Genomic DNA, 24,377 nt, shown 5'->3' on the forward strand with positions numbered 1-24,377 from the left:
TCTTTTTTTATATAAATGTTAACATGTCACTTTGTTCTGAAAGCCATAATTGGTCTTTGAAATCTTTGTACCTCCATTTACCAACAATGGTTTTATTTATTTTATGGACAACTTAACAACAAACATTTCTGATACTATCATTCTTGTGATTATTATGGGTAAATATCATATTCATACTTGTTAATGGAACAGAAGCTCTCTCTCATTCACAGTGTTCTTGAGTGATTTTACCATTTATTTTAGGCTGCTGGAAATTATGGAAAATGGCTGTTAACCCTTACACGTCTGCTGCTTGATCCTTGCTTTTCTATTTTTTTTTGTTCTTTTTTGTCTCTTTTTGTTTACTTTGCTTAAACCCTGTTTTTTGCAGTTTGACTTCTCTTTTGTTTTATGTTTATACTCGGTTGCTGCAATATCATTTCCACCATTGTTGTTTGATTTTTGTGTTTAAGTTTTCTATCACTGTCCCCATAATGATATGTACATTCTGAATAAAAGTGAAAAAAAAAAAGAAGTCCTAAATAGGGAACGCTAATTGTGGGGCATGCTGGGAGCGATGCCACCATCTTAGAGGGATAAGTAGTGATGGCCAAATGAAGCTTCATGAACCAATTTCTTTATTTTCTGACCCCACCAGATGGCGCTCTTGGTTTAAAGATAAAGGCTGAAGAAATGGCAATGAAATGTGTTTTCAAACCTTTGTTGAACAGACAGTGCCATTCAGTGGATTTAGAGAATAAAGACAGTGGTTCATGAGGCTTCATTTGGCCATCACTAAGGCTAAGTGTCTGCAGGTACCATTCTATGTGTGTTGCTCCGAGGGAATCGACTGAGAGGAAACAGAATGTTTTTACTAGAACTCCTGTTCCCTGAAGGAGAGAAACGAGGTACAACACTTTGTTACCCCGCTGTGCAGCTGGGCACGGTGAAGAGTGGCTAAAAATTCTGTCCATCCAGGGCTGCTTGAATCTCATCACAGTTCAATGAACATTCATAAACATACATATAAATAAAAATATAGGAAGTGTAAGAAATAACATTCATTTTTCTTTCTTGTAAATATAACCAAAATAGATTGATATACACAATATGCAAAGCCTATAAAAATACATCATATTATCATATAGAATCAGATCAGTCTGTGAAAACATTAACTTATCATCATTCAAACTTCAGCAACCAAGTCAACTGTATCATTCAGTTAGCATCTCATGCCTACAGAAAATAAAACCAAGCAAAACTATAAATAAGTTATGAGACATCAATAAAAACCAGGATCAGAACTCTAAATGCTGTTTGCTCACAAGAAAACTGTTCTCGTTTTAGACATGTCAACAACTGTTTCAGCTCTTTGTTACTCCAGAGTTTCATCAAAGCTAAAAGTTTCATCTGAACCAGCAGTTTTACCGCTGCTGCTGTCAAAGACACATTTATGACCTTTGACATGTGACTGCCTGGTGAAAACTATTGTGTAAAAATTTTCCCACACAGTAAGCAGCTGAAGGGTTTCTCCTGTGTTGATTCTCATGAGTGTAACAGTGTGGGCACTCAGTGTGAAATGTGTTTTACAAAATGAGCAGCAAAAGGGTTTCTCCTGAACGAGCCAAAATCTCATGTGACTCAATTTTTCTTCCAGAGGAATCTTGTATCAAAAACTGAGCAACTTAATGTATGAATCCTCAGATGCCTCTTCAGACCATAGTGGACAAATGTGTTGTCATACTCAGCACCTTTTTCCACTCATCACCAGTGTTCAGTCTCAGGTTGTAAATGTGTATCTGGTTTTGAGTTCCTGGCTGGTTCTGGTCCTCCACAGTTCTCTCCATCAGAGTCTATTTCCATCTGTTGAGCTGAGCTGCTGGCTGGAGGCTCTGCCTCTCTGTTCTCCTCCATTTCACTTTGATGAGGCTGTGAGGACTGACACCCAACACACTGATGGTTTCTGAGTTGGTGAGGCCAAGTGAATCTTTGCTGACAGACACTGCAGCTGTAAGGTTTCTCTCCTGTATGAGTTCTCATGTGTTCATGTAAATTTCCACTCTTTGAAAAACTTTTTTGACAAACGGAGCAACTGAAGGGTTTCTCTCCAGTGTGGATTCTCATGTGTGAGTGTAAATTTCCACTCTCTGAAAAATGTTTTTTACAAACTGAGCAGGTGTAAGGTTTCTCTCCAGTGTGGGTTCTCATGTGATGTTCTAAGGTTTCCTTGCGAAGGAATCTTTTATCACACTCAGAGCAGCTGAAAGTTTTCTCTCCTGTGTGGGTTCTCATGTGATGTTCTAAGGTTTGCTTGCGAAGGAATCTTTTATCACACTCAGAGCAGCTGAAGGATTTCTCTCCAGTGTGGATTCTCATGTGTGAGTGTAAATTTCCACTCCTTGAAAAATGTTTTTTACAAACTGAGCAGGTGTAAGGTTTCTCTCCTGTGTGGGTTCTCATGTGATGTTCTAAGGTTTGCTTGCGAAGGAATCTTTTATCACACTCAGAGCAGCTGAAAGGTTTCTCTCCTGTATGAATTCTCATGTGTGACTGTAAAGTTCCACTCTCCATAAAATATCTCGCACAAACCGGGCAACTAAAAGGCTTTTCTCCTGTATGATATTTTCTGTGGTCCTGCAGATGTGTCTTGCGGTAAAATCTTTGCCCACACTCAGAGCAGCTGAATGGTTTCTCTCCTGTATGAGATCTCAAATGTCGCTGCAGATTACCTCTTTGACTAAATCTTTTCCCACACTCAGAGCAGCTGAATGGTTTCTCTCCAGTATGAATTCTCATGTGTACTTTCAGAATTTGAAGATTGCCAAATCCTTTCCCACACTCAAAGCAGCTAAGTGGTTTCTCACCAGTTCTGCCACTGACAGTGTCCTCAACACTTTTCAGAGATTTTAAACCTGACTGAGGTTCTCTGGTCTCTGTCCACTGATCATCACTGTCATCAGTCTCAGGTTGTAAATGTGTATCTGGATCTGAGCTCCTGGCTGGTTCTGGTCCTCCACAGTCCTCTCCATCAGTTTCTGTTTCCACCTGTTCAGTGTGTCTTTGATGAAGCTGTGAGGACTGAGGTTTCTCTTCATCATCTTCACTCTTCACAGGGACAGGAGTGGATGTGAACTCCTGTTCCTCTTTAATGTGTGGAGGCTCTGGGTCCTCCTGTTCCTCTTTAATGTGTGGAGGCTCTGGGTCCTCCTGGTCCTCTTTCATGTGTGGAGGTTCTGGGTCCTCATGGTCCTCTTTAATGTGTGGAGGCTCTGGGTCCTCCTGGTCCTCTTTAATGTGTGGAGGCTCTGGGTCCTCCTGGTCCTCTTTCATGTGTGGAGGCTCTGGGTCCTCCTGGTCCTCTTTCATGTGTGGAGGCTCTGGGTCCTCCTGGTCCTCTTTAATGTGTGGAGGCTCTGGGTCCTCCTGGTCCACACTGGAGCTCCACTCCTGCTGCTCAGGGGGAACCTCTTCTTTAACCACCAACAGCTGCTGGACGTCTGCAGGAAACAGGAAACACACAGATGTTACACAGAAATGTTGTCGTTCATTCACATCACAGCAAGCGTCCAGCCTGTATGGGAGTAGCAACATAAGGGGGAGGTGAAGTGCTCCGCTGTGTTGTTTTAATGCCTCCAGCAGTAAAGAGCAACTTCTCTCTCGTCGAGTATCTGCGTAGATGATTTTGTTGCTCTCTATACTCTAAATGTGACACTTGCATAGTGTTTTATTCACAGACTGTACATAAACACACTTATAGCATGTTTTTTTAAATTATACTATTAATTATTATTCATATATTATGGAAAAATTATGCAACTTTCTTCCCCCACACCTCTGACTGAACAAACCTTTTAATCTGTATGCTCCGTATTTTGTGTTTTCATTTATGGCCTGCTTATGTAATGCTTTGGTTTAATACCATGTATTTGCGTTTGCATTGTGTCATATTATTATTTCATTGTCTGGAGAACATTTACTTTAAAATTTAAAAAAGAAAATAACAAAATAATAATAATAATTTACAACCTTTTGTTGTCAAAGGCTGTTTTACTTTGTGGTGTTTTAAGAAATGTGTAAAACAGATGTAAAATCTGTTTTTTAAAGCCCTGACGAAGACCTGCAGCAGCTGAAATATGTTGGCTCCATGACAATAAAGGCAATTTAATACTTCCCTCCTTGTTTTCCATATTTATGGAGTGTGTGGAACGCCTTCCTGTGTATCCTGCTTAGCGACCAATCTTCGGGGTTTTGTACCTTTTACTGTTGTGAAAGCATTTTAGACATTTTAGGTAAAGCCTCAATGATGTATGAAACCCACTTTCGAATGTGTGACACCTTTATTCCACCTTTTAAAATGCAAAAAGGGCATTTCACTACATGTGTCACATGTAGACCACATGAGAACAGTTCCATAACAAAAACCATTACACTTAGGCCACATCAGGACACTGTGTTGTAATATTAAGTCTCTCTGGGATCATCTAGTCCAGACAAGTCTAAGTATAGTGTTTTTTGATCTGGACCTGGTCCAGTGTGGTCTACATGTAAAAAATGCAGTGAAATGTCCCTTTCAAATGTTTCACAAATCTGAAACTGTGTTTTAAATAATATTTGGTCTTATACTGTAGATGACCTGACATGTGTCTGACCAAATTTGTTTATGTGAAGAGAAGCAATTGTTCCCAGAGCTGCTTATCTGAATAACAGGAAGCAGACGTCTATGTGACAGGAAGCCCCTCTGAATGGGAAGGCTTGAAGGACTGTCACATATCAGTGAGCTGATGCTTGTTTGTCAGACACTATAAAACATCATGATGTATCACTTCCACCCTCAAATGTCCAATCCTGTGTGTTTTCAGTCTCTCTGGGATCATCTCGTCCAGATATGACCAGTCTCAGTGAAGCAGTTTTTGATCTGGACGTGTCCAAATCAGTCTGTATGTGGATAAACACAGTGAAATGTCCCTTTATTTGCATATTCACAAATAGAATAAAGGTTTCACAGATCTGAAAGTGTTTCAGACAGAGCTGAGGCTTCACCCGAAATGTCTAACATGCGTTCACAAGAGTAAGACGTACAAAAATCTGAAGATCGGACGTTAAGCAAAGCAAGTTACTTTTCCCTTCTGCCACGTGGGAATCTGCAAACTTCTAGGCTATTCAGCGTCATTTAAAAAAGTAAGTTCTAACATTAATACAGAGTGAGGGTAGGGGCCCACGACGAATATCTACACATCATCGGTACTGGCTGATATTGTCTTTAAAATGAAATATCATAAATGCTGGTTTCTGCCGATATGACAATCCAGTATTTTTAGTAAAACAGAGATTACTCTGTGTGATCAAACACAGATCTAAACCTTGTGTCACGTGCTCATGGAGAGACGAGAAACAACAGCACACACAGGAAGGAACTGCAGAAGAATTAAAAAGCCTTTATTGTAGTAGCTAAATCATTGAAAGAGCCAACATGTTTCCACCCCTGCAGGTCTTCATCAGGGCTTTAAAAACAAGTTGATGTGAAAGGATCTGTCGCCCAGTAAGGTAATTTACATTTCCCCTTAACTATCGAATCGGAAGCAAACTTCAGCGTCTGAAGGTCTTTTGTGTTTTCCTTCAGTATGCCCGCTGTATAATGTTTAATGAACAAACCTGCTCTGTGTAACCGAAGCTGAGGGTTGAAAACAGCGTCCAGTAGTTTCCGTTGTCGCTCGTTCTCCTCTTTTGATCGACAAAGTTCCTCCTCGTACTCTGCTATCGTTCTTTCAAACAGCCCAAATATCTCTTCAGCAGCCGCAGTTAGTCGCTGCTTCACCAACGATCTCAGCATTTGGACTTTAGACATGTTCACACTTTAAAAACACAACAAAGACACTCTGCTAACACTTGTTTCTGCTGGACGCCATCTTGTTCAAGCTGTGGAGATAGTTTCCGGCAGCCTTCAGTGTGTACAGGAAGTCACAGAAACACTCCCTTCCTGTTTCCTGGTTTATTAAAATGCTATCAGACTCATATATCAGTTTGTTCTCAATTCACAGTTATTATGAACAACCATAAAAAAAAGTATTTCAATATGTCTTAGTATCTGTGTGTATAACAATGTATTAATATCTAAAAAAGAATTTATTCATTTATGGGTATGTGGGTGCAAACACAAGTATATATTGGTAGAAGAACATATATTCATACTGTGTAATTCATATGATCACTTATTTAAACCTAAAAAAGATAGCAAGACAAGTTGATGAAGATATATGTGTATTATGAATATTTATTTTTTCAGTAAGGCAAAGACAATTGGTAATATATCAATCATAAATTTGGTTTATACTTCATGGTTAATTTGTAATTTATATATACACTAAGATAGGTTTTTGTAAGATTGATATTTGGTACTCACTATCATATACATACACATTTTGTGTGACAAAGTTAAATGGCAACAACAATAGTATATTTAGGGAAGTCTTAGGTGTAAGTTTGTCTATATGAGAAAGCTGTCTGTTTCATTTCACTCCATGACTTATGGAGAAGGGGTGAGATTTCATAAGTTGTCGAATGTATTAAATCAAAGTAACTACACAGTGACAATTGCTTTTCATAATCTGGTCGAGGGCACTCCAGGTCGGGGGGGAGGTCCTGCCTCAGGTGGAGGAGTTTAAGTACCTTGGGATCTTGTTCACGAGTGAGGGTAGGATGGAGCAGGAGATTGACGGGCGGATTGGGGCGGCGTCAGCAGTGATGCAGGCGCTTAACCGGTCCGTTGTGGTGAAGAGGGAGCTTAGCCAGAAAGCGAAGCTCTCGATTTACCGGTCGACCTAGGTTCCAACCCTCACCTATGGTCATGAGCTCTGGGTAGTGACCGAAAGAACGAGACCGCGAGTACAAGCAGCCGAAATGAGTTTCCTCCGCAGGGTGGCTGGGCTCAGCCTTAGAGATAGGGTGAGGAGCTCGAACATCTGGGAGGGACTCGGAGTAGAGCCGCTGCTCCTCCACATTGAGAGGAGCCAGTTGAGGTGGTTCGGGCATCTGGTAAGGATGCCTTCCGGACGCCTCCCCTGGGAGGTATTTCGGGCATGTCCTAACGGGAGGAGACCTCGGGGCCACCCCAGGACACGCTGGAGGGACTACATCACCCGGCTGGCCTGGGAACGCCTCGGGATTCCCTCGGAAGAGCTGATGGAAGTGGCTGGGGAGAGGACTGTCTGGGCTTCTTTGCTGAGGCTGCTGCCCCCGCGACCCGGACCCGGATAAGAGGAGGACGATGAGACGAGACAAGACGAGACAAGACGAGACGAGACGAGACGAGAATTCGTAAATATTACTTTTTTCTGTTTCTGCTTGTTTGTATGCTCATGTCTTTTTTTTACATGTTCAAAATAAATATCAATATCAAATACATGGAATAACAAGGATATTTAATATAAACATGCACCCCTTTCTACAGAATACTGGTTTCACAATGATATTATGCATGTAGCTCAGTTCTTTAATAAGGACGGCCATCTTTATTCTCATGAGTTTTTGTAGAATATACTATCCCTGTTTCACGAGTCAAGAGTCTTTGATGCAACACCCTCTGGAGTCTGTCTGCCAGTGATGGCCAAATGAAGCCTCATGAACCACTTTCTTTATTTTCTCAGCCAAGGGTTAATATCCAACAATTATCCTTAGTTACCTCCATCACACACTCCAATAGGTAAAATCTGTTTTCCCAGTAATTCTAGTAACAACAACACATCAACAAGAGCTCTGCTCCAAAGAGATATTATTACTTTTCCATATGTGATCTCAGACTGGAATAAATCTGAAAGTCTGGTTTCTACCTAATCGATACTTAATCACCAATAAAGTTAAAGAAATGAGTATTAAACCATTAATAATAATAAATGCTCTCCTGCTAATGTTTGTGTTAAAAAAAAAAAAAAGATTTAAGAGACGCTGATGTGAACTGTAGCTTCTGCTTTAACTGTGCCGAGACTGTGGTGCATTTATTTTGATATTGTTCCTCTGTTAAGTTCTTCTGGCTGAACATTTGTTGTTATAAAAATTATGATCACAAGATGTAAACATGCCACTGTGTTGTGCAAGTGCTGGAATTTCCTGTTTAATGCTATAGCAACTGCAAGATCAGCAGGTGGTTAAGAGCAAAGGGAAGTCTGTCATTATATATGTAAGAGGAAGCGAGAAAAACAGAGGGTCAGAGACAGGACAAGGACAAGGTCACCCGGAGGACCGTGAGACAAGACGTCACACCAACTGACAACCATTGTTATCTAAGAAGTATGTACTTGATAGATTAGGGGAACTGAAACCTCCAAACTCCAACGCCCAAATATACTGTATAAAAGCTTGCAGTAGGTGCTCCTCAGGGAGCCTTTTCTCTGTAACCTCATCTTGTGTGTTGCACTGTGAAACGCTCCTCTTGTACAAGATAATAAATTCTGTTAAACTTTGATATTTCGGCTCCGGTCTCTATTTTCTTTAAAGGTCATTACAAAGAAATTCTTATGACATTTGTGATTTTATTTCTCATCATATTGATGAAGGTTTTGTCTTGCTTTGGAGGAATGTGCTGTTTGGTCTGCTGGAAAGTAACACACATGAGGAAAAACCTCACACGATTACTCTATTATCATTATAATGGGCAAATTCCATATTCATAAGTGTAAATTCACTGGTGGAAAAACAAGCTTTATTGCTTCTAACAAGTTCAAGCGATACATTCTCAGTTCAGCATGCTCAAAAATAAAAAGCTATCAAGCTTGCTCTGAGGTGGTGTCAAAAACACTATGACCTTTGACATGTGACTGCCTGGTGAATCTGAAACTTAAAACTTTTCCCACACACTGAGCAGCTGTAGGGTTTCTCCCCTGTGTGAATTCTCATGAGCGTCACAGTGTGGTGACTCTGTGTGACATGTGTCCTATAAAACGAGCAGTAAAAAGGTTTTCCTCCTGAACGAGCCTGAATCTCATCTGACTAACGATTATTTTCATTGTCGACTAAACTGTCGATTATTTTTCGACTAATCATTTTACCGAAAAATGTGTTAAAATGTCGGTCTGTCTCTCCCAAACCCCAAATTTATGTCATCTAATGTCTTCTTTCGTACTCACGTCAAAGGGTTTCAGTTCACCGTCATGGGAGAGTGTGTAAAGCTGCCAGTATTTGAACGTAAGAAGTAGGGCTGCACCCAAATAATTGGATATTCAAATATTCGTTTCTATGGGTAGGTATTCGTTATGAAAATTTGGTATTCTTTATTAATTTTTTTGGTGCTAAATGTAGTCTTTTTGTTGTTGGTAAATGTAGGTTATCAACAAAAATCAAAACTTTTAAATTGCATTGTTAAAAATGTGAAAATATAGTATAGCCTGCTAAGTTTGTGCACGGCAGGCTTGAGCGCATCCGTCTGAGGCTGTGGATCAATGTCAAGTTTTACCACTTTATCACTATTCCCTCTAACTTGTAGCTGTTTTTTCGTTATCTTTTGAATTTAATATGAATTATGGAACCGTTTTTGTCAACATTTGTTTCCCCCGTTTTGTACAATAAATTATTGTTTAAAGTTTCAACAAGTTTCTTTTGGAGTGCGTGACACAAGTGTGTTTTGAAAACGACCGCGGACTGTCACCTGCTCAACGCATCAGTACCTTCGGATGCCATGACAGTAATAGCCAATAATGTCAAAATATCATTTACAGACTGATTTAACAGACGATCACTGCCGCCCAACCCGCAGGTCCATTTGCGGGTCCCGCGGGTTACGGGTCGACCCGCACATCACTACTCAGCTCAGTCTATAAGGCTGTACACAAAAGTAAGGCTATAGACATTATATTCTATTCAGGCCGGCAGAACCAGCAGTGCATCGGCTCTACAGTGCACGGCACTGCTGATTAACCATTTCATTGCAGCACAGAGTGTCTGCCACCAACCAGTTACTTGCAGAGGCTTCCTACAACTTGTTTCAATGGTTCCGATTTAATCAGAAGACAAATTCAACAGGATGAAAGAAAATCTTGGGCGAAATCTTGAAATTGGCCTTTTTAGGTACACTTGTGTGCCTTGTTTGGCCCCCAAATAACGGAAAATTAATCTGATGTCACTTAAATGTCATTAGAAGTATTACATCATGTAAAAACAACAGTACTTGGCTTTATTTTGAAAACTCAATCAATCTGACCTCTGTATGTTTCCGCTCATAGAACCCCAGAATAAATACTGCAGCATAGTTTCGTGATATTTTTGACACCACGTGTCATTCTTTTATTATATAAATTAACATTACAAATACAGATTAGCATACTACAGCATACTAGAATAATATAAGCAGATGCTTTTTCAGGTACTGAATACATTTTGCTACAGCTGCTGCTGCAAAAAAAAAAGACTGAGGGAAGATGAACAGACGAACTACATGATTTTATTCGATAAAACTGTTGATGTTGACAAAGTTTTCCTCTGGGGACATAATTTGCAGCTGAAAAAAGGTAATAAATGGCAATAGATTTTACTGCAGTACTCAGCATATCGCAACGCCTTTTAAATCGCAAGATTGTACCATGACTTATTTACCATTACAATATTAGGCCCGTTTCCACCGCAGGAACTTTGGGGTAATTTTACAGGGCTGGGCCGTTGGTGCGTGTCTCCACCGCAGGAACCACCTCAGAAGGACAGAGTTCCGGAACTTTTACTGGGGCTAAACAAGGACCTACCTCGGGGTAGGTACTCAGAACGGCCCTGAAAGACTCCTGGCTGGGGCTTGGGGATTACTTGGTGCTGATTGGATATACTCAAGGCGGGATGTGTAGATTAGATGCCCTAGATGGCATCGTGGTAACCCCCCCCCCACCCCCCAGCGTTGGCTCTTGGGAAGAAGAGTATAATGTATGAATCCTTGTGTCTCTTCAGACTCCAGCAGCCAAATCTTTTAGCACACTCAAAACATCTAACTACTTTTCGTTAGTAATAAGTGTTATATGTAATACAGAGACTTCCAGAGTTTCAACAAGACTGAGATTCTCTGGTCTCCTTCCAGTCATCATCAGTCATCAGTCTCAGAAGACTCTCCAGTCTTGTCATCAGTCTCAGGTTGTAAATGTGTATCTGGATCTGAGTTCCTGGCTGGTTCTGGTCCTCCACAGTCCTCTCCATCAGAGTCTGTTTCCATCTGTTGAGCTGAGCTGCTGGCTGGAGGCTCTGCCTCTCTGTTCTCCTCAGTCTGACTGTGATGAGGCTGTGAGGACTGACACCCAACACACTGATGGTTTCTGAACTGTGTAGGCCAAGAGAATCTCTGCTCACAAACATTGCAGCTGAAAAGTTTCTCTCCTGTGTGGATTATCATGTGTGTCTGTAAGTTTCCACTCTCTGTAAAAGATTTCTTACAAACGGGGCAGCTGAAAGGTTTCGCTGCTGAATGAGTTCTCATGTGTTTCTGTAAATTTCCACGCTCTGTAAAAGGTTTTTCACAAACTGAGCAGCTGAACGGTTTCTCTCCTGTATGAGTCATCATGTGTCTCTTTAGATGTTGCCTTAGGCTGAATCTTTTCCCACACTCAGGGCATCTGAAAGGTTTCTCTCCTGTGTGGGTTCTCATGTGGTGAACTAAGGTTTGCTTGCGAAGGAATCTTTTCCCACACTCAGAGCAGCTGAAAGGTTGCTCTCCTGTGTGGATTATCATATGTTTCTGTAAATACCCACTCTCTATAAACGATTTCTTACAAACGGGGCAGCTGAAAGGTTTCTCTCCTGTATGAGTTCTCATGTGTGTCTGTAAATTTCCACGATGTGTAAAAGATTTCTTACAAACTGGGCAGCTGAACGGTCTCTCTCCTGTATGAGTCATCATGTGTCTCTTCAGATGTTGCCCTGAGCTCAATCTTTTCCCACACTCAGCACAGCTGAATGATTTCTCACCAGCACTACACCTCCAATCACTGACAGGGTCTTCATCATTTTTCAAAGCGTTTAAACCTGACTGATATTCTCTGGTCTCCTTCCAGTCATAATTACTGTCATCAGTCTCAGGCTCAGAAAACTCTCCAGTCTTGTCAACAGTCTCAGGCTGTAAATGTGTATCTGGATCTGAGTTCCCGGCTGGTTCTGGTCCTCCACAGTCCTCTCCATCAGCTCCAGTTTCCACCTGTTCAGTGTGTCTTTGATGAAACTGTGAGGACTGAGGTTTCTCTTCATCATCTTCACTCTTCACAGGGACAGGAGTGGATGTGAACTTGGTGATATCATCCTCCTCCAGCCCTTGAAGCTGCTCTCCCTCCTGACTGATCCAGAGTTCCTCCTGTTCCTCTTTAATGTGTGGAGGCTCTGGGTCCTCCTGGTCCTCTTTAATGTGTGGAGGCTCTGGGTCCTCCTGGTCCACACTGGAGCTCCACTCCTGCTGCTCAGGGGGAACCTCTTCTTTAACCACCAACAGCTGCTGGACGTCTGCAGGAAACAGGAAACACACAGATGTTACAGAGAAATGTTGTCGTTCATTCACATCACAGCTCAAAAACTCCTTACTGAACTTCTACAGATCTCTGAGCATCAAACAGCTTCACAGTGTTCACTCAGCTGTATATCAAATTCAGTGCTTCCTAAACTAAAAAACACCAGAGAAGCTAAAAACACTACAGAAGCTAACGACTCCAGAGTAGCTAACAACTCCTGAGAAGCTAACGGCACCACAGAAGCTAACGACACCTGAGAAGCTAAAAACACCACAGAAGCTAACAACACCTGAAAAGCTAACGACTCCAGAGTAGCTAACAACTCCTGAGAAGCTAACGGCACCACAGAAGCTAACGACACCAGAGAAGCTAACGGCACCACAGAAGCTAACGACACCAGAGAAGCTAACGGCACCACAGAAGCTAACGGCACCAGAGAAGCTAACGACACCAGAGAAGCTAACAACACCACAGAAGCTAACGACACCACAGAAGCTAACGTGGCTTTAAACGTCGACAGACTGAATATTTATTGAACAAAGCTGCAGTTATATTATTAATAATGAACTTGAGATGTTTATGAAACAAACCTCCTTCGTTTAACTGAGGTTGAGGGTTGAAAACAGCGTCCAGTAGTTTCCGTTGTCGCTCGTTCTCCTCTTTTGATCGACAAAGTTCCTCCTCGTACTCTGCTATCGTTCTTTCAAACAGCCCAAAAATCTCTTCAGCAGCCGCAGTTAGTCGCTGCTTCACCAACGATCTCAGCATTTGGACTTTAGACATGTTCACACTTTAAAAACACAACAAAGACACTCTGCTAACACCTGGTTCTGCTGGACGCCATCTTGTTCAAACAGTGTGAAGGTAGCCACAGTAAAGAATACAACTTCCGGGTCAGATAATTAATGGCGCTTCAAAATAAAACTACAGAAGTGATCCTGAAATTAGAGGTTAACTCAGAAAAACAAACTCAGGAAGACAAATGATTCAGACACAACCAAACACACCTTAAAGATTCATTCTTGAACTTTGAATCAAAAGCTTCAAAACATTTCTCAACACAAGGTCCAAATACGTTTGTGTTTCTGAAGCTTGCAAGCACAATCTGAGCCGTCCTCAGGTAATCCATTGCTCAGATGTCATGGAGGTGTCACGAAATGAAATGCCTCACCCCGCACTGGCCAAACTTAACGCGTGGTCACACACACACACACACACACACACACCGAATTTATCGTTCCCAAGATACAACTGTCTGCCATCTCCTCTTGGTTTAGATTTGTTGATAATTTGAATTGGAACAATATTTGTAATCTTCCATACCAATATCTCCTCATCAATATTATCCTGAAAGCCATTGTCTTAGATTAAATTAAGACATATTACTGTTTAATCTAACTCTGTTTACTGTTCATTTTGTGAGATGTTTCCAGAAACAATGCTGCATCTGTCCCTACACTAACCAAGTTTAGAAAGTTGTGTACCGGTGTGGTGTTGATAACACTGACTCAGGGCTTTGCCTTTACTGGGAGAATGTACTGTTTGGCATCTACTATAGCAATAATATAGAACTTAAAGAATTACATACATTACGTCCATGATCATTCTCGCAAAGTATCACTTATAAATCTAAATTAAGCCCTTTAAAACCGTTATTTTTAACATTTTTAAATAAAACTAAACAGCACATTCAGAAAAATAAAGGAGCAAAAATCATTTATTTGTGCTCCTTGTTTAATGTTTTCTTTAATGATTACCCTTGGCTCTGATGTTGTTTTCTCTGTATTAATGACTTGTTTATTTGTATGTTTTCTCTATTGACAATCCCGATTTCATTTAAAAAAAAAAAGAAAAAAAAAGCCCATCACTCCCACCTCCTGTGATCGGAGGTAGTGATGGCCAAATGAAGCCTCATGAACCACTTTCTTTATTTTCTGACCCCACCATATGGTGCTCTTGGTTTAAAGATAAAGGCTGAAGGACTGGCAAATTGAATGTGCTTTTAAACCTTTGTGGAACAGATAGTGCCATCTGGTGGCTTCAGAAAATAGAGACAGTGATTCACATGGCCTCATTTGGCCATCACATAGTCATAGTTCTGCAGAGCTATGAATAACATGGCAGTAGCACTCGGTTCTGAGTCTCTACGCCCACGTCCGAGGGAGTTATTCAGGAAAACACATTCAGGATGTTCATTATTCTCACTACCTGTGGTCGGGGGCGATGAGGGCTGTTACCATTGGATGTGATATCATGGATAATATGGGAGCAGGACTTCATTCCAAGTCTACACAACCTTCAGAACTTAAGTAGCTAATAAGCAAAAAAAAAAGCACAAATAAATGCAGCAATGCATTCTGGGAAATGGGCCATCTCATCAAGTATTATATATTTTGCTTGATTCTCTAAATCTGGGCTAGAGGATAAGACAAATGATGAACAGAGGAATGTATGAAAGAAATGAACTTCAATGTGTTCTATGCCTAGACTGATTTTAAAGGTTATTGATTAAAGACACCTAATTCAGGATCTTTTAGTTGTTATCATATGTAGTCCTAGTAGTCATACGTAGATTTCTTCGCATCACTGAAAGACTAATAAAACGAGACACTGGAACATGAATGCTGAAGCGTTTACTGCAGTAAATTTAAAAGCTTGTGTTTGCAGTGTTTACATGAAACAGACTGGTCCAACTGCAGCACAGCTGATCAGCCGTCGATGTCGACACTGACTGAAAATGTGAAATCAGCTGATGATCACATTTTCTTGGCGCACATAAAGTATTCCCATTCTTGGCAGCGTGCATCATTCCAGTTAGCCCCAGTCTGGAAAACACAACAAGAAACATCACATTCAGTGGTTTATTAAACATAATGTCAGCATTCAGACAGAATCATCTTCTAACTTTAGAGATTTTGGCACATTTTCTGCTTTGAGCTTCATGCAGGAAATTTCTGTCTTCAAGTTTTTGTTTCAACTGGATGAAGGCCACCTGTTCAGGAGTAGGTACACGTTCATGATAGACTATCATTAACATAGTCAACGCCCCTAAACTGCTATATAAAGCTACATGTTCCACTCTTTGAGCGAGATTCAATCCCTAAAATGTCACAGAATAGTAAAAACTGACTGATATAGAATCAGACAGGACATTGTCAAATCAACATGAGAAACATAAATAGACGGTATAATCCTTTACATTACAGGTGATGTTTGATGATGAGCCGATGATCTCACCTGGACAGTGACCTGCATAAAGACCCTGATGCAGCTCTCAGAGCAAGTAGTCATGTCATCTATTGTTAATTTAAAAATATTGATCACCTGTTCATAATTACAACAAAAATCTCAACAGAAACTGCTTGACGCAACAACTCCTCTTAAGTACTGTTTACACAGAAATCTGCTGATGCGACTGGTTCTTGCATGAGGCCCAATGTTCTTCAGATTCACTCATACGACTTTTTCATAATCAGAAGTAAATCTCTGGCATCCACCCGTTCTTAAAACTACAATCTTTCTTTCTCCTCTATTTTTTCTTACCAACAAAGTTCGACTCGACGCAGTGCTCCCGTCCATGATAGTTGCTCGGCTCACCACGATGCCATCTAGTGTACTTGAACTCAGATCCATCATTCTGATAAACACAAAGGTGGGGGTCAGTAATGACATCTGACACACATACTCCTCTATGTATCATGCATCAGAGTGTTTCCTCCAAATCATCCATCAGTGAGTTTACTAAGCCAGCCAAATCTGCGATGTGCCCCCACTACCTGGGCTCCAATCCAAAACTTATGGCGAACACCACCCATGGCACGTGCAGATATACAAGGCACGTTCATCATCTCAGCCTCATTGTGGATTGAAACCAGATGACCCCCTTCTTGTCTGACGCAGTAGTTCTGAATTCAACAGAAAGGTGAGAAGTGAGAGTCTTCACCAGCACTTTATCATAACTGTATGCACAAGATGAGGATACATTCATTATCTTTTTTTTTTCTGATGCCTGTGTGTGCTGAGTTCCTGTAGAAGAAGCGACAGCCGTGATGGCCAAAGATGCCTCATGAGCCATTTTCTTTATTTTCTGGGCCCACTAGATGGCGCTCTCTGTTCAACAAAGGGTTCAAAGTATACTGGATTCCAAATTCTTAAGCTTTTTCCGAGAGTGCAACCTAGTGGGATCAGAAAATGAAGAAAATGGTGGTGTGACTCCGTGTGAAGTTCAATGGAGTTCTGCTGGTGTTTAACGGGTGTTCACACCCAGCTTGTGTGTGTGTGTGTTTGCATCACCTTTGCATCCAAGTAATTTTTGTACACGTCGAAGAATTTGGCACAGCACTGTGCATCAGTGCGGCTCCATCCTCCACCACATGGCTTGTCAGGATATTTTTCACAGACATCTATGGAACACACATCCTTTAAGGAACAAGTTTCTTGAGTTTTAGTTCAATAATGTGTTGGTGATGGTGATGTATGATAGTTACCGCAGGCTGTCACAGTGTCCGGGATGCACACCAACAGCTAGACGCATGGCTCAGGCCTGAATAACTCTCAGTGATCCATGGTAGAAATATCACCTGTAAAGGTGAAGTTCAAAGTGTGAATATTTGCCTCACTAATTCTTGACAAAGTCACTTCCTTGAGTCTCTGCTCATGATGAGAGAAAGACATCAGGAAATAGTCTGGCACATAACTCCCCATAAAAAGAACAATATGTTGTTTTCACAATTGGGGTCTTCTGTGAATTAAACAAACAATATTTAATGTGTTAATTAGTTGTCAGTTCAACATCGTTGATGACATTCAAACATTTGAGAATTGTGTCTCAGTTCTAAATTGGTTTGCATCTTAACCAAAGGACCATTATTTGTCTGTGCTTCTTGGGAATTGTACCTACATTAAGGTTGATACAGTATGTGGAGGCCCCCAGGGTTCAATGCTTGGACCCGTGTTGTTTAGTGTGAGGGAACTGCCACTAAGGCACATCATGAAAACATAGCCACATCAAACACTATACATGTTATAGTGTACATATCTCTGACTCCTGGAAAACAATGTCCTTGTTAAAGACTAAAAGATATTTAGGGAAATTCAAGCACCTTATATCTCACTAATTAACACATCATGTCTTGTTTGGCACATAACTCCCGAAAAAAGTTTAGAAAAAGGAAATGTGATCACATCACACCATGCCTCAGATCAATTTCAGATTTCGGATCAAATATAATTTCTTGTATTCACGTCTTACTGTGTACAGCCTTGCATTAACTATGAGCCTGTCAGACTTAAGTCTTTACCATTCACCCAACCAGCTGTGAAATGACAAGCCACTTTCATAAACAGCAACCTTTCCCCGGACATAGAGGACAGATTGCTATATACAGCAGGTGCCCAGCCCAAGCAGCCACACATCAGCTCCAGAATCTCACTGTAACTCAGCTGTCTACTCCAAAGACCTCAGACTGCTGCCCTGTTCTGATACCCTAAAACATACAGAGATGAAGAAGCTCACCAAAGATGTCTTCTGGTCTCTCATTGCTCCTCCGTCTGATTGTCAGGGGGCTCTTCCCCTCACTTTTAAACTCACCACTCATGGCCTGTGGACATGTCAGTGTTTTACCTGTGTCACCAAATGACTCATTTTCATATACACATGATGAAATATAAGGACAAACACAGCAAGAAAGCATCTGCACGCCTCTGAGAGACAGACTCTTGTTTCAGGTGTGTGGGTGAAAAAAATTCAACCATAACGCACTTCAGCTGAGTTGAGTTGTATTTTATCCCTCAGTGACTTGATATCAATAAATCTTAACTGTCACTTAAAGCATATGTGCAGCATCAACATTCTCAATATAACTACACTATTACACTGGATGTCTACACACTTACTCACAACATAGTTCTATGCTGATGTTCTTGCACTTTGCACTTTACCTTTGTTACATGCCTCATCACTGTTTACATCCCTGGCACACTGTGAGAAACCTTTTTTAAGTGCAATACTTTGTCTGTCAGTGTCTATCTACATGTCTGTGTGTATGTAGTAATGCCTACTGTCTGTCTATGTTGTGTTTAGGTGAACTTGTTGCTGTCTGTGTGCACTACTTTTTATGTTCAATGTTGTTTTGTTTTAACAAACCAGCACATTGGAGTGTGGAGAAACGCAATTTCATTCTACTGTGCAATTGCTTCTGAATGACAATAAAGTTCACTTTGACTCTGACATCACCAAAAGTATGTCAATAACATTGAATACACAAAATTCACTCTAATGCACATTTTCTGACGACATAGAGCTGGTTCGGTTCTGGTTTCTGCACCTACTTATGAATCAAATATAAATTGGTTCAGAACCTAAAAAGTTGGGTCCCTGCTGGAACCAACTTTAAAGTTTAAACTTCAAAGAAGCTAAACTTACTGCAGAGTTAATGATATGCTGTATGAATGTGAATAATGTGAAAAGGAGAAGAAGATATATTTTATTAATCGCTGATGATTGTAATCGTGCCTAAACAAGCAGCAACAGCGGGAAGGCAGAACCGGACAGTAGCCTGAACGGAGGAGGAGAGAGAGAGAGGCGCAACAGGTAGAGGACGAGAGAGGAGGAATGGCTGCTGCGAGGCTGCGTAGCTCTGGAGATTGGTGGTGTACCTGTGAATGGTGTGCCCCAGTGCCCACAGAAGAGGAATGTCTCTGTTGCAAAGAATGGGACCGGTTGCAGCCTTATTTTCAAGGTCTGGATGTGACTGAGGATGAGACACCTCCACCTGGAGTAGTATCCAGCTGGGCTTTATCTAGAGCTCGCGAGACAAATGATTGCCCACATGGACAATTATGTTTACGATGTGATTCTATGTAAGCCTGAAAGACATTTATCAGTTCGCTGTCTTATCAACAGTCCATGTTGTCCTGTTGACGTAAACACTGGTCTTGCCACTGAAATTTTATGGCCGGTCCATTGGATCTGCCAGCCAGTGATGGCCAAATGAAGCCTCATGAGCCACTGTCTTCATTTTCTGAAGCCACTAGATAGCACTGTCTGTTCAACAAAGGTTTGAAAGCACATTTCACTGCCATTCCTTCGGCCTCTATCTTTAAACCAAGAGCACAGTCTGGTGGAGTGAGAAAACAAAGAAAATGGTTCATGACACAGGCGCAGTAATGGTGCAGACCTTGTGTTAAAGATTTCTACGAACTGAGCAAACAGGAACATTCTTCTCTTGTGTGAAGTGTAATGTGTCTCTTCAGATGCTGCCCGAAGCTGAATCTTTTCCCACAGTCAGAGCACATAAATGGTTTCTCTCCTGTATGAGTGATCACGTGTGTCTTCAGATTCCCACTATGAATAGATATTTTACTGCACTCAGAGCAACTAAATGGTTTCTCACCAGCAATGCATCCCGAATCGGTGGGTCACTAGGCACTATGCTTTTGGGTGGACCAAGTAGCGGAGACTGCACACCATCTGACAGTTCTCATAGCCGGCAGATCAGCTGGATCCGCTGCTGAATTTCAGTGGCAAGATCGGCATTTATGTCACCACGACCAAATGGCCCGTACAAACACAAACAAGTCAAGGGAGACTGAAGACCAATGACTGATGAATGTCATTCAGACTGACAGATTACACTCCTTTTTGACAGCTTTCCTGGCCCGCGCCGTTACATGTTAAGTGGTGCATCGGCGCATTGAAAATGGAGCAGACCCACTGACATGGCCTTCATTTTCAGAGTTTCATCCTGACTGAGTTCCTCTGGTCTCTTTCCAATCATTACTGTTCAGTCTCAGGATCATAACAGGAACCTGATCCAGTCTTGTCATCAGTCTCAGGTTGTAAATGTGTATCTGGATCTGAGTTCCTGGCTGGTTCTGGTCCTCCACAGTCCTCTCCATCAGAGTCTGTTTCCATCTGTTGAGCTGAGCTGCTGGCTGGAGGCTCTGCCTCTCTGTTCTCCTCAGTTTGACTGTGATGAGGCTGTGAGGACTGACACCCAACACACTGATGGTTTTTGAGCTGTGTAGGCCAAGAGAATTTTTGTTCACAAACACTGCAACTGAAAGGTTTCTCTCCGGTGTGGATTCTTAAATGACGGACTAAAGTTTGCTTGTGAGAGAATCTTTTAACACACACTGAGCAGCTGACAGGTTTCTCTCCCGTTTGGATTAACATTTGTGTCTGTAAATTTCCTCTCTCTGTAAAAACATTGTTACAAACTGAGCAGCTAAAAGGTTTCTCTCCTGTGTGTGTTCTCATGTGGCGGACTAAGGTTTGCTTGTGAGAGAAGGTTCTACCACACACTGAACAGTCAAATGGTTTTTCTCCTGTATGAGTTCTCATGTGTCTTTTCAGATCTGTCTTGGTGCCAAATATTTTTCCACACTCAGAGCAGTTAAAAGGTTTGTTTCCTGTGTGGATCGTCATGTGTTTCTGTAAATGTCCACTCTGTGTGAAAGAGTTCTTACAAATGGAGCAGCTGAAAGGTTTCTCTCCTCTATGAGATCTTATGTGTTGCTTCAGAATTGTCTTGCGGCCGAATCTTTTTCCACAATCGGAGCAGCTAAATGGTTTCTCTCCTGTGTGGGTTTTCATGTGTGTGTGTAAATGTCCACTCTGTCTAAATGATTTCTCACAAACTGAGCAGCTAAAACGTTTTTCTCCTGTATGCGTTGTCATGTGTCTCTTCAGAAGTGTCTTGCGGTCAAATCTTTTCCCACACTTTGAGCAGATAAATGGTTTCTCACCAGCACTACATTTAAAATCACTAACAGGGACTTCATCATTTTTCAGAGAGTTTAAACCTGACTGATATTCTCTGGTCTCTGTCCAATCATCACTGACATCAGTCTCAGGTTCAGAGCAGTCTTCATACTTGTCAAAAGTCTCAGGTTGTAGGTATGTATCTGGATCTGAGTTCCTAGCTGGTTCTGCTCCGTCAGATTCTGTTTCCATCTGTTGAGCTGAGCTGCTGGCTGGAGGCTCTTCCTCTTCGTTCTCCTCAGTTTGAGTTTGATGAGGCTGTGAGGACTGACACCCAGCACACTGATGGTTTATGAGCTGTGTAGGCCAAGAGAATCTCTGCTCACAAACAGTGCAGCTGTATGGTTTCTCTCCTGTGTGGATTATCATGTGTGTCTGTAAGTTTCCACCATGTGTAAAATATTTGTTACAAACAAAGCAGCTGTAAGGTCTCTCTCCTGTATGAGTCATCATGTGTTTCTTCAGATGTTGCCCTGAGCCGAATCTTTTCCCACACTCAGAGCAGCTGAATGGTTTCTCACCAGCACTCCATCTCCAGTTACAAACAGGGACTTCATCATTTTTCAGAGAGTTTAAACCTGACTGAGGTTCTCTAGTTTCTGTCCAATCATCACTGTCATCAGTCTCAGGTTGTAAATGTATATCTGGATCTGAGTTCCTGGTTGGTTCTGGTCCTCCACAGTCCTCTCCATCAGCCTCTGTTCCCATCTGCTCAGTGAGTCCTTGATGAAGCTGTGAGGACTGAGGTTTCTCTTCATCATCTTCACTCTTCACAGGGACAGGAGTGAAAGGGAACTTCTCATCCTCCTCCAGCCCTTGAAGCTGCTCTCCCTCCTGACTGAACCAGAGTTCTTCCTGCTCCTCTTTAATGTGTGGAGGCTCTGGGTCCTCCTGGTCCTCTTTAATGTGTGGAGGCTCTGGGTCCTCCTGGTCCTCTTTAATGTGTGGAGGCTCTGGGTCCTCCTGGTCCACACTGGAGCTCCACTCCTGCTGCTCAGGGGAAACCTCTTCTTTAACCACCAACAGCTGCTGGACGTCTGCAGGAAACAGGAAACACACAGATCTTACAGAGAAATGTTGTCGTTCATTCACATCACAGCTCAATGTGTATGTATATATATATATGTATATATATATATATGTATATATATATATATATATATATATATATATATATATATATATATATATATATATGTGTATGTATGTGTGTGTATATATATACACATACATACATACATACACACACACATATATATATATATATATATATATATATATATATATATATATATATATACATATATGCATATACATGTATACAGTGGTGGAAAAAAGTTTTCGGACACCCCATGCATTTGTGAAATATTGCATTAAGAATCACTCTTAGGTCTTCAAGTGCAATTTCTTTTAGTACAGTCACAGCCAAAATACTAAATAAATCCTAAAAAAGCCATTAAAAACTTAAAATTGATTGGTTCCATAAAAATACATAAGAAATTTTGAGTATTGGGTCATTTTGGCACCAGTGATGAAGATCGTTCTTTTTATTAAAAGACACAATTTTTGTTGTCAAGCTTCGTGTCTACATAAAGCCAGCACATTTGAATGTTCTTCAGACACAAAAATGGCTAAAACAAGGAACCTAACGCAGGAAACACGCCTGAAGATAAACATTCTCAGCCAGGAAGGGTACAGCTGCTGCCAGATAGCCAGGAAGTGCAGATGCAGTCCTTCAGCAGTTGGATACACTCTGCAGAAATACAGACGAACCAACAGCTTGGAGACAAACCAAGATCTGGGCGTCCAAGGGTTTCTTCAGCAAGAAATGACCGCATCCTGATCCGCATGTGCAGGCAAAACCGCCGAATGACATCACAGGAGCTTCAGCAGCAGTGGTCAAACCAAACTGGTGTCCAGTGTTCCACCCGCACTGTACGTGGCCGACTTTTAGATCATGGCTTAAGGTCCTACAAGGCTATCAAGAAGCCCCTGATCAATGAGAGACAGAGGTTAGCCCGGCGTCGTTGGGCCCAGGCACACAAGAACTGGACAGCCAGGAATTGGAAGAAGATTTTGTGGTCAGATGAGTCCAGTTTCCAGCTTTATCTTCCTCCTACTAATGTGAGGGGACGCAGAAGGCCAGGCGAAGCATTATCTCCAGCATGTACAGTACCTACTGTGTGTATGTATGTGTGTGTACACACACACACACACATATACATAAATATATATCTATCTATATACACAAATTTGCAATTTTGCTCCACATTTACCTGTTGCAACATAATAATGAACACATTAATGCATCAATAATTTTGATTCGAAATATATAACCGCTTAACCCTATATTATATTGACCTTTAGCATGAAGCTAACTGCACCAGAGAAGCTAACGACACCACAGAAGCTAACGACACCAGAAAAGCTAACGACACCACATAAGCTAACGACACCAGAGAAGCTAACAACACTAGAGAAGCTAACGTGGCTTTAAACGTCGACAGACTGAATATTTATTGAACAAAGCTGCAGTTATATTATTAATAATGAACTTGTAATGTTCAATGAACAAACCTGCTCTGTGTAACCGAAGCTGAGGGTTGAAAACAGCGTCCAGTAGTTTCCGTTGTCGCTCGTTCTCCTCTTTTGATCGACAAAGTTCCTCCTCGTACTCTGCTATCGTTCTTTCAAACAGCCCAAATATCTCTTCAGCAGCCGCAGTTAGTCGCTGCTTCAACAACGATCTCAGCATTTGGACTTTAGACATGTTCACACTTTAAAAACACAACAAAGTCACTCTGCTAACACTTGTTTCTGCTGGACGCCATCTTTGTTCATTGTGAAGTTAGCCACAGTAAATAATACAACTTCCGGGTCGATCAGTTACTGAGCTTCAAAATAAAAGTCAAAAAGTTCATGTTCAAACTGTTGGTTATATTTACAGTGCTGTTTATTTAATACAAAATATTGTAGCATGTGTCACAAGGTCCTCAAAGTGAAAGCTGTAAATATATTAGTATAACCTCTATGCTGCTATTGTTGTCATCCTAAACCAGAACCACTGAGAGCTTTTTGAGGTTTAGCAGGCGTTTAAAAATCAGTGATGGTAAAAGATGTTCAGAAAAGGTTCAAAAAGTTTTTTCACCGGTTATTGGAAGACGTTGATTGAACGG

General features: G+C 41.3%; 1 protein-coding gene across 1 annotated transcript; it reads right to left on the minus strand.

The window, feature by feature from the left end:
- Nucleotides 1-1,025: 1,025 nt before the first annotated feature.
- On the minus strand, nt 1,026-24,042 carry LOC117245955 (uncharacterized). Its single transcript, XM_033609587.2, has 4 exons — nt 23,779-24,042; nt 11,036-12,432; nt 5,632-5,827; nt 1,026-3,476 (listed from the first exon to the last, which is right to left on the minus strand). The coding sequence occupies exons 1-4, from the start codon at nt 23,969-23,971 to the stop codon at nt 1,744-1,746; spliced, it is 3,519 nt and encodes a 1,172-aa protein (XP_033465478.2). The 5' UTR covers nt 23,972-24,042; the 3' UTR covers nt 1,026-1,743.
- Nucleotides 24,043-24,377: the final 335 nt, after the last annotated feature.

The sequence above is a fragment of the Epinephelus lanceolatus genome, chromosome 22 (genome assembly GCF_041903045.1).
Source record: "Epinephelus lanceolatus isolate andai-2023 chromosome 22, ASM4190304v1, whole genome shotgun sequence".
Taxonomy (NCBI): domain Eukaryota; kingdom Metazoa; phylum Chordata; class Actinopteri; order Perciformes; family Serranidae; genus Epinephelus; species Epinephelus lanceolatus.

Coding starts and splice junctions, on each gene's coding strand:
- LOC117245955 (XM_033609587.2), bottom strand. CDS start 23,971: ATGTCTAAAGTCCAAATGCTGAGATCGTTGTTGAAGCAGCGACTAACT. Junction 12,433..23,778: donor GCTTCGGTTACACAGAGCAG/GTTTGTTCATTG, acceptor TGTTTCCTGCAG/ACGTCCAGCAGCTGTTGGTG. Junction 5,828..11,035: donor AGTCTTCTGAGACTGATGAC/TGATGATGACTG, acceptor TTTTAAAGTGTG/AACATGTCTAAAGTCCAAAT.